Source organism: Colobus angolensis, unplaced genomic scaffold (assembly GCF_000951035.1).
Source record: "Colobus angolensis palliatus isolate OR3802 unplaced genomic scaffold, Cang.pa_1.0 Scaffold10, whole genome shotgun sequence".
In the NCBI taxonomy this organism is placed as follows: domain Eukaryota; kingdom Metazoa; phylum Chordata; class Mammalia; order Primates; family Cercopithecidae; genus Colobus; species Colobus angolensis.
In genome coordinates, this window is record NW_012110919.1 from 9875068 (window position 1) to 9885927 (window position 10860).

At 40.6% G+C, this 10860-nt stretch overlaps 2 protein-coding genes across 7 annotated transcripts in view; one reads left to right on the forward strand and one right to left on the reverse strand.

Moving 5' to 3' along the window:
- The window catches only part of IKBIP (IKBKB interacting protein), a 24183-nt gene extending 23430 nt beyond the window's left edge, over nt 1-753 (reverse strand). Inside the window, exons 1-2 of the mRNA XM_011936888.1 lie at nt 557-753; nt 10-454 (exon numbers count right to left, since the gene is read on the reverse strand). Of these exons, the coding sequence (XP_011792278.1) occupies nt 10-454; nt 557-753 (642 nt within the window). The remainder of the gene's footprint in view (nt 1-9; nt 455-556) is intronic.
- The window catches only part of APAF1 (apoptotic peptidase activating factor 1), a 95152-nt gene continuing 84295 nt past the window's right edge, over nt 4-10860 (forward strand). For 3 of the 6 annotated variants that reach the window (XM_011934545.1, XM_011934556.1, XM_011934564.1), the window contains exons 1-4: nt 4-649; nt 3159-3337; nt 3466-3655; nt 4328-4525. In XM_011934545.1, the coding sequence (XP_011789935.1) occupies nt 3200-3337; nt 3466-3655; nt 4328-4525 (526 nt within the window). In that variant the 5' untranslated portion in view covers nt 4-649; nt 3159-3199. The remainder of the gene's footprint in view (nt 650-3158; nt 3338-3465; nt 3656-4327; nt 4526-10860) is intronic. The other 3 variants (XM_011934551.1, XM_011934570.1, XM_011934580.1) reach the window with 2 other exon arrangements.

Genomic DNA, 10860 nt, shown 5'->3' on the forward strand with positions numbered 1-10860 from the left:
GCGCGGCGCCGGCGGCCGCCCCTTGGGGCTTGGGGTGTGTTTATTTGCATAAGCGGGCGCGCGCCGTGCGGGCTGGGTGGGTCCGGCGGAATTTGCTCCGCTGTCCAGAGGTGGAGAAGAGGTAGCGAGTGGACGTGACTGCTCTATCACGGGCAAAAGGGATAGAACCGGAGGTGGAGAGTCTGGGCAGTCGGCGACCCACGAAGACTTGAGGTGCAGCGGCGGCGTCCGGAGTAGCGCCGGGCTCCCTCCGGGGTGCAGCCGCCGTCCGGGGAAGGGCGCCACAGGCCGGGGAGCCCTCCTCCCTTTGTGTCCAGGAGTGGGGTCCACCGGAGGGCGGCCCGTGGGCCGGGCCTCACCGCGGCGCCCCGGGACTGTGGGGTCAGACTGCGGTGGGTGGACGCCCACCTCGCCACCCTTCGGTGGTCCCTGGGGGTCTTCGTGTGCCCCGGGGCTGCGGAGATCCAGGGGAGGCGCCTGTGAGGCCCAGACCTGCCCCGGGGCGCAGGGTATGTGACGGGACAGAGCCCCACACCCCTAATTCCCGGTGGAAAACCTCTGTTGCCGTTTCCCTCCACCGGCTTGGAGTCTCCCAGTCTTGTCCTGGCAGTGCCGCCCTTCCCAGTAAGACCTAGGCGCAAAGGCTTGGGTAAGTTGACCTCCTCGCTTTTCTCCCCGGGCCAGGTTCTTTGGAGGCTCGGTAGCTGGTTTCAGGGACTGAGAATTTGAGGACATAGTATATTTGATAACCATCCTGCTCCTGTACCAGGAAGAGAAATTATCTAACGAGGAAGTAGTAAACTTAGGATTTTCGTGGATGAACGTACACTGTGTTTTCTGATTTACATCTAGGAAGAGTTTTGGCTTTTCATTTTGTTGTGGGTTACAAAAGGTTTTGAGACTTAGTTCAGATTATTTGTGCAGTTTTAAAACGTGTTTAAGATTTGTATATTTTAGTTTAACAGGACTAGGTGAAACTGGAAATTAGTATCAGAAAGCCAGAGTGTCTATTTGCTTAGCTATTGGACATAACCTAAAAAATTCATTCATTCTTGTTTTTTCACATCGAATTTCATTACTGTAAATTGAGGAACATTTTATGTTTAAGAGGACAAAAACGTTATTAACATTTTAAAAAATGACAGTTTTGATTCCAGTCAACTTTTTATCAGTTTCGTGCCCCTATCGGGCATTTTGTAAGCCTTGACAAGCATAGGCAAATACCCTACGTCCCTATTTTTCCAAGTGCTACATTTGGTGACTTCAAAAACAGTCATTGAAGTTTGATATTTATTGCCCCCTTCTGTGAGCTCCAAGTTGCTTGTGCTCTGTTTTTGCACTTTGAACGTTGACATTCCTACTCCCTCTTTCTTTTTCTTCTTTGACTAGACTGTGAATTATTTCAGGGAGATGACTCAATCTTTTCTGTAGTCTTGGTGTCTGACATATAGAGAGGAGCACAAATGTGTATTGAATAAATGAATTAATAAGCCCGTTTACACTCTTTCTAAACATTGGATAGAGTTCTGTTAATGTTTTGAAAACTTGGAGACATTGTGAACTGGGTTTATGCCCATGGAAAAATTTGCATTATAGTTGAAATGAAGTTGCTAGAAACGTCAAGTATTTTACTGTAAAGGCTATTGTTCTTTCCTCATGTCCTCTTGGTCTGAGAAACGACATCAGAAAGTATTTCCTGTTGCTTTGTGGGAAATGTGTTTAGAAAGGAAGACCTAGAGCTTGAATGAGAACTAATACTCAATAGTAGCAATGCTACTATTCACTCTTATGTTTGATAAGGAAAACAAGAAGTCTCTTAATATTAGGACTTCAGTGTAATCCCTATTTTATATAATCTTAATTAAAAAAGGAAGTATTTTATTGTAAAAAATGATAATGTATGTTAAAAAAAAATTGACAGTAGAGGCCGGGCATGGTGGGGCTCACAACTGTAGTCCCAGCACTTAGGGAGGCTGTGGTGGGTGGATCAACTGAGGTCAGGAGTTCGAGACCAGCCTGGTCAACATGGTAAAACCTCGTCTCTACTAAAAAAAAAAATTAAGACAAGGTGGGGAGAAATCCCAAATTTTGCTACTCAGAAGTAACGCAAACATTTTGATGAATAAACTTCTAAACATCTATGTATATATGATACCAACATTTTTTTCGTTTTTTTCTTTTTTTGAGACAGAGTCTCAGTCTGTTGCCCAGGCTGGAGTGCAGTGGCATGATCTCGGCTCACTGCAACCTCTGCTGCCCTGGTTCAAGCAGTTCTCCTGCTTCAGCCTCCTGACTAGCTGGGATTACAGACGCCTGCCACTGCACTCGTCTAATTTTGTATTTTTAGTAGAGACAGGGTTTCACCATCTTGGCCAGGCTGGTCTTGAACTCCTGACCTCGTGATCTACCAGCCTCAGCCTCCCAAAGTGCTGGGATTACAGGCATGAGCCAACGCGCCTGGCCCCCACATTTTATGTTATATGTGGGATCATGTTTCTGTTTTTTTTTTTTTTCAGCAGCAGTGTTATGAACATCTTTCCATGTCAATACATAGAGATATGTGTCTTATAATTTTGAATGGCTGCATAATATTCCATTTTATATACATAGCCTAATTTTTAAAATCTATATTCAAAATGATGGACATTTAGGTTGTGTTCATCACTGAAACATCCTCCATAAATTCTTTTTTTATTTTTTACCCTAGGCTCCCAATGTGCTGGGATTATAGGCTTGAACTACCACACCTGAATGGAAACTGATTAGTTCTCCCTGTGGATATTTTCACATATGTGTTTGAATGTCTCCTTGAAGTAAATCCTTAGAAGTGGGATTTCTGGGTTAGAGAGAAAACTTGTAGTAAGGACAGTCCTGTGTGAAGGTGGAGTACCACAGAGGCCAGTTGTTTTTGTCACAAGGAAGAAGCTGTCTTATACTGCCTTCCAGAAAAATTGCATCCATTTTCTACTTTCCCCAATTAGTGCATAAGACAGCCCATTTTCTCATACCTTTCCAAGCATTAGGTTTTGTCCATTTAAAAAGTTTTGCCAAGAAAAACAATCAGTTTTGTTCTTTTTACATTTCTTGTTTACTAATGAGATTTTGTATCGTTTCATATATTTATTGGCCTGACAAATATTTTGGTGTTTTGGCTGTAGCTCCTGGTTGACAGCTCAGAGAGAGAAAGATTTGAGGGAAGATGGATGCAAAAGCTCGAAATTGTTTGCTTCAACATAGAGAAGCTCTGGAAAAGGACATCAAGACATCCTACATCATGGATCACATGATTAGTGATGGAATTTTAACAATATCAGAAGAGGAAAAAGTAAGAATTGAGGTAAAGCTCTCTGAAGCAGTCCACACTTTCTTAAAAATGTTTAGAATTTCAGAACTTGCACTGGTCTCCACTAATTTATATTGCATACATATTCATTGTTATATACTAAACTACTTAATTTTTTTTAGCCCACTCAACAGCAAAGAGCAGCTATGCTAATTAAAATGATACTTAAAAAAGATAATGATTCCTACATATCATTCTACAATGCTCTACTACATGAAGGATATAAAGATCTTGCTGCCCTTCTCCATGATGGCATTCCTGTTGTCTCTTCTTCCAGTGGTAAAGATTCAGTTAGTGGAATAACTTCATATGGTTTGTATCCATTATACCTTCTATCACTTTGCTATCAAAATTGCTTTGGGTTTGTCTTACTGTAGATGTAATCTTCTGAAGGGAGTGTGACCAGTTCACTGAAAACCGCATGTTAAAAAAATTGTAGAGATGTTTTCAATTTAAATATTTCTTATTTGCATCCATGTTAATTCTCACATTTTCTTCTTGCCCAGTGAACTGTATTGCTAAGATAATAATATGTCTGCCCTCATTTTTAGAGACAATAAGACAGTTTATAGGCCCTTGTTTATTTTCCAGTTCTATGTGTTTATAGAGTTTATAGGAAAAAATAAGAATTTTTAGAGCTATATGTTCTTGAAAGGTATTCCATAAATGTTCTTCCTTTTACATTTGCCTTCCCACTCTTCAATATGACAGAGACTGAAAAGTCAGGAAATAATAGGGTGAGTAAAGCAGACATAGATAGAAACTTCCATTTTCTTTAGTCATCTTGAAGGGTATATGTTTGCCTTTTTGCTCTCTGTGGTCTGAGAAATCAGAAAATTGAAGTTAATATGCTAGCCTCATTTTCTTACTTCTCTTAGAAATTTTCAGGCTAAGCCTCAGTTTTGCTCTTTGTTTTTTATGATATTACTTCAGTAATCATTCCAAAGTTCTATTCATTCATGCTTGTTTTGTTTTGGATTTTAGTAAGGACAGTCCTGTGTGAAGGTGGAGTACCACAGAGGCCAGTTGTTTTTGTCACAAGGAAGAAGCTGGTGAATACAATTCAGCAGAAGCTCTCCAAATTGAAGGGTGAACCAGGATGGGTCACCATACATGGAATGGCAGGCTGTGGAAAGTCTGTATTGGCTGCAGAAGCTGTTAGAGATCATTCCCTCTTAGAAGGTAAGTGCCTTAGTCCGTTTTATAGCCTAGTAAGGTAGATAGACATGTACAAATATTATGATATATCAATACGTGATAAATTGAATGGTAGAAACAAGTATAAGGTACAGAGTTACAACAAAGGAAAGATATGTTAACTCTCTAAAGGGAGAGGATGGGTAGGGCAGGCTTCCTGAATGAGATGATGTTTTAGTGGGAGTTTGGATAAAGAAGAAAAGTTTGCCAGGCAGTGAAGGTAGGGATGGGAGACTAGAGAAGGTGGGAAGGGTAGTGGGTGGTTACTAGGGTGGGGAAGGGCGTACTGGGTAAAAGAGGGTTTAAGACATATTGATGGGTATACCACTGACCATAGTGAGCCTGGTAGGTTCTCAGTATATTCATCAGGAATAGTTGTATAGCTCCATCAGCTCTAGGCTGCCCCTGTTCATCAGTGTGTTCTCATTCATCAGTGTGTTCTCTCTGTATGACACTTCTAGAGGAATTCAGAGACAGTTCCCAACTTCTGGTAGTTAATAATTTTTTTTTTTAGTAGGCCAGGCACGGTGGCTCATGCTTGTAATCCCAGCTGAGGCATGGATCACCTGAGGTCAGGAGTTCAAGACTAGCCTGGGCAACATGGTGAAACTCCATCTGTACCAAAAATACAAAAAAAATCAGCCGGGTGTGGTGGTGAGCACCTGTAATCCCAGCTTCTCGGGAGGCTAAGGCAGGAGAATCGCTTAAACCTGGGAGGCGGAGGTTGCAGTCAGCTGAGGCTGCACCACTGCACTCCAGCCTGGGCAACAAGAGCAAGACTCCGTCTCAAAAAAAAAAAAAATTTTTTTTTTTTTTCAGTATGTATAACATGATCTATGGTTAAGACAGTTTAGACAGAATGATTGGAATAAGTAGTAAGCCTCTAAGAGACTTAAAAATATGGAGGCTGGGGTACATCTATGTGTACATATGGCCTCAGTTTAATTTCATAGCCTTTGTAAGTGATATTGACTATACTCTTGTCAGAAGCATGCCCAATTCCTAACCCTTGGTTTTTCCCCTCTGTCATTACAGAGAAGTTTCCTGAGACTTAGCTCCTCTCAAGTCTCCGACCCAAGGAGTTTTTTAAACCACTACTGCAAAGTTGATCGCTAAGGATATTTCAGGATAAATTTGGCTTAAGTTCCTTTAGTGTGAAGAGATGAGTTTTCCTTTCAATATTATGATGAACTTTCTTTGTATATTTATAATATTCCAATTTATAGGTTTTAAAGAACACTCCCTCTCCCCATTTAAATTGCTCTACATTATTGTGATGAATTTTCAATTCTAGGGATTAAAATTGGCCAACAATTTATGGAATTAAATACTCAGGAGTCATACTGTATAAACTATTATCTTGGAACAGGTTTTAACCACTTTGAGAAAATCCTAGAGATACTGGCAACTGTCAAGTACATGTGAGCTTAATTCATATTCCTCATGTACTTTTGTGGGATCTCAAGTTCAGAGGATTGAGTTATTCATATTCCTTAGTTCACGACTTATTATAGTAGATCTGTACTAGGCTGAGCTTCTCACTGTATTTATTTGTTTATTTCCATTTCAAAATTTCCTTTTCTTATTTCCTTTCCCCTCTCCATGGACAATCCTAATGTATTTAATGTATGTTCTTTGTAAATGTCTGTGTAGAGTATGTGCTCTTGTAAAATGTGTATGTTGTTTATATGCAGGTATTTTAAATTTGCATAGATGTTATGATATTAATTATTCTGTTTTTTTAATCTCCCATGACACAATGTTTTTAAGATTTATCCTTCTTGCTATGTATACATGTTATTTGTTACACCTGATTGCCACCAACCCATTGTACTGTCCATTGCCCTAAGTAAATGGATATGTAGATTGTATCCAACTCTCTGCCGCTCCAGCAAAGCTGGGTTGAACTTTTATGTGAGTAAGAATTTCTTGGGTATTTGTAGCTAGGAGCAAAATTAGTAATTTTTAATTTATTATTATTTTTTTAAAGAGACAGAGTGTCACCCTGTTGCCCAGGCTGAGTGCAGTGGCCATATCATAGCTCATTACAGGCTCAAACTCTTAGGCTTAAGTGATCCTCCCACCTTAGCCTCCTGAGTAGCTGGGTCTACAGGCACATGCCACCATGCCTGGCCAGTTGTTTGTTTATTTATGAGACGGTCTTGCTTTGTCACCCAGGCTGGAGTGCAGTGGCATGATCTTGGCTCCCTGCAACTGCTGCCTTCTGGGCTCAAGTGATCCTCCCACCTCAGCCTCCCGAGTAACTGGGACCACAGGTGCATGCTGACACACCCAGTTAATTTTTGTATTTTTTGTAGAGGTGGGGTTTTGTCATGTTACCCAGGCTGGTCTCAAACTCCTGAGCCCAAGAGATTCACCTACCTTGGCCTCCCAAAGTGCTGGAATGACAGGTGTAAGCTACCGTGCTTGGCGTGTTTTAAAAAATTTTTTGTAGAGACAGGGTCTTGCTTCTTGTCCAGGCTGGTCTCAAACTCCTGGGCTCAAGTGATGCTCCCGCCTTGGCCTCCCGAAGTGCTAGGGTTACAGGTGTGAGCTACCATGCCCAGCCAAAATTACTAAATGATAGGATATATAAATATCAAATTTGATTCTCCTCCAGTCTGTACCTTTCCCCCAGACGAGTATGGGGACTCCTATAACCTCACTTCTGCAGTGACACTTGGTATGATCCAGCTTTGTAATTTTTGCCTGGCAAACTTCTATAAAGTTGTATCTTTTACTTTGCATTTCTCTGGTAACTCAAGTTTGAACATTTCTTCATAAGCTTGTTGTTAGCCTTGTGAGTTTCTTTTTTTATGGATTTTGTTTATATTGTCTATTTTCCATTGGGATTTCCATTTTTTTTTTCTTTTTGCTTTTTAGAAGTTTCTTATATATTCTAGAAATTAGACTTTGTTGGTTTTAGACTTTATTTTATTTTTTTTTGAGACCGAGTTTCGCTCCTGTTGTCCAGGCTCGAGTGCCATGGCGCGATCTTGGCTCACCACAATCTCTGCCTCCCAGGTTCAAGCGATTGTCCTGCCTCAGCCTCCTGAGTAGCTGGGATTACAGGCACCCATCACCACACCTGGCTAATTTTGTATTTTTGGTAGAGACGGGGTTTCTCCATGTTGGTCAGGCTGGTCTTGAACTCCCGACTTGAGGTGATCCCCCTGCCTCGGCCTCCCAAAGTACTGAGATTACAGGCGTGAGCCACTGCGCTCAGCTGGTTTTAGACTTTTAAATACCTCATTTTAATTTGCCATGTGATTAATTTTTTTCTTGGGTGTTCTCAGTAGAAGAGAACTTCGATGTAGTCAAACTAATCAAATTTTTTTTGTCTTCTAATTTGTATTTCCTGAGTTTTGTTCATATAGTCCTATTACAGTCTTATTATTCATATTTTGCTCTTTATTCTCATATTTAGCTCTTTATTCTCTGGAGTCTGCCTTTGTATGTTCACTAGTGCAAGAGTAGGTGCTTTCCCAAAGATAAATTTTAATCTCTGGAGTTCACTTCCATTCTCAAATACAGGAACATTGGATTTTTGACATTTAATTGTATTACAAAACATTTTCTTTTAAAATTACAGATAATGTAAGAGTTCTAAATTTGATTAAAATTGTAGTTCTTGTGGAAATGTCGTCTTTGGGTGGTGATTGGGATAAATTAAAGAATATTAAGTTTTTAACTTTCAGCTGGGTGTGGTAGCTCATGCCTGTAATCCCAGCACTTTGGGAGGCCGAGGCAGGCAGATCATTTGAAGTCAGGAGTTCGAGACGAGCCTGGCCAACATGGTGAAACCCCGTCTCTACTAAAAATACAAAAATTTGCTGGGCGTGGTGGCACTTGCCTATAATCCCAGCTACTTGGGAGGCTGAGGCATGAGAATCGCTTGAACCTAGGCGGCAGAGGTTGCAGTGAGCCGAGATTGCACCACTGCCCTCCAGCTTGGGTGACAGAGTGATATGCCATCTCAAACAAACAAACAAACAAACTATATATATATATATATATATATATAGTTTTAAACTATTTCTGCCTGTACAGTTTTGAGAAACCCAGTTGTCTTTTGAAATTTCAACTTATCTGTAGGGAGATAGTGAAGAACAGACGTATCTTTAAATACAGTAATGACATTTTACATTACTGTATTTTATGTTGGTTTTTAATCATGGATGCTTTCTTCATAGACTGTGTTCCTGTATGTTTCTGTCCTTTCCAAGATTTCTTTGTGTTACTAGATTATGAATTGCTACCAGGATAAGCCTCCTGTGAAAGTATTGTGGAGTTTTCCCTAAATAAAGGCAACTTTTCTCTGAATTAGTTTCTCTGAATGAATTGTAAATACAGCCTCATGCGAGGCTAAATTGCTCCCTCTTGTGCCCATAGTCAAGATGTTTAGATTCTTTCTGAAATGTGGAATTAATGGTTCAGTTTTTAACCAAATATTATATTGTGGTGGTTAGAGATTTGCATATCAGGTAGTCATTTGGTCTGTTTGCCTTTTTAAATCTGGTAGTGTTTTCTCTTTTCTTGCGTGTGTTTAGATGCCCTAAAGTTTTAGTTATAAATTTAGGGAAAAAAGGCCTTTGACCCTAGGTAATAGGTACGTAAATTAAAATGTGAAAGAATTTACTAGGTACAGGATGATTTCTTTACCTTTAAACTTGGGATGATCTTTACAAATTTAATTTAATTTAATTTAATTTAATTTTGAGACAGAGTCTCATTGTGACGCCTAGGCTGGGGTGCAATGATCTTGGCTCACTGCAACCTCTGCTCCCAGGTTCGAGCGATCCCCCTGCCTCAGCCTCCCAGGTAGCTGGGACTACAGATGTGCACCACCCCACCTGTCTAATTTTTGTGTTTTTAGTATAGATGGAGTTTCACCTTGTTGGCCAGGTTGGTTTCGAACACCTGACCCAACTGATCCCCTCGCCTCAGCCTCCCAAAGTGCTGGGATTACAGGCTTGAGCCGCCGTGCCTGGCCGATATTTACAAATTTTAGGTAGACAGCACAAATTTGAAAAAAAGGAAACTTAAGGCAACAGATAGTTTACATCTGTATATTTTAAAAGTAGTATTTTCATTTAAAAAGAAGTAAAAGTTCTCCTTACTTGCTCCTTTTTGCTTTCTCCTAAATTCTTAATCTTTATTTTTATTTTTATTTTTGAGACAGACTCTCACTTTGTCACCCAGGCTGGAGTGCAGTGGCATGAATCTGGCTCACTGCAGCCTCAACTTCCCAGGCTCAGGTCATCCTCCCACCTCAGCCTCCTGAGTAACTGGGCCACAGGTGCATAGCACCTTGCCTGGCTAATGTTTGTATTTTTTTAGAAACGTGGTTTTACCATGTTGCTCAGGCTGGTCTCGAAATCCGGGCTCAAGCAATCTGTCTGCCTTGGCTTCCCAAAGTGCTGGGAGCCACCATGCCTGGCTCTAAATTCTAAATCTTACCCTAGAGATAGTCTTGGTTAACAATTTGGAGTAAATTTTTCCAAACTTTATTCTCTGCATTTATGAATATATATACATACAGAGCACAGCTTTAAGTGCGGTCTCAAGGGCTTGCTGTTTCATAACTGTAAACTTACACTGAAGGTCATAACTGTAAACTTACACTGAAGAAGGCCTGAGGGGACCTCAGAATCTTTAGGAGTAAGCAATAGGGCTTGTCTACCTTCTTCTAAGACATTAGCATGATAATCAAACCAGGCTTCACAGCCCTGTCTCTATCTCAGTTACTGTACAGTTCTCTGTCTCCAGTTGTTTGTTATATTTTAGGCTTTCGTGCAGTCATTATTCAGTACATTGACAAATTCTGATCTAGGTCTTCTCTCATTCCTATGTGTTTCTGCCATACCCTGTAGAACTCCTCCTCTGTGAGCAGGAAACTCTCTTGTATCATCAACTTCTTAGAATATTCACCTTCTTGCCTTATCTGAAACTGGGCAGTTTCCTGAGGATACTGCCTTCTCCATAACCTTCTTAAGTGACATGGCAAGTTTTTTCCTTTATATCCCACATACTTTGGCACCAGGAAATGGGTGGGCATTGTTCTTGCTCTCTGTTGCCTCATCCAGACCATTAATACTCCCTTCTCCAGCTGAATGCTTTCAGGTTCATGTCTCTAACCTTTCCTATGGATGTAATCACGGTCTTATTCATTGACGATTGGAGTTCTTAGCTTTTAACCTTCCTCTTGTGCCCTTTGTCTGTTAGCACACTTAGTGATTTTTATACCTATGTGGATGAGTCATCCAAAACCTTAGCCTCTTCTTTCCTTAACCTCTTTGTCTCCTGTGACTTTTTTTTTT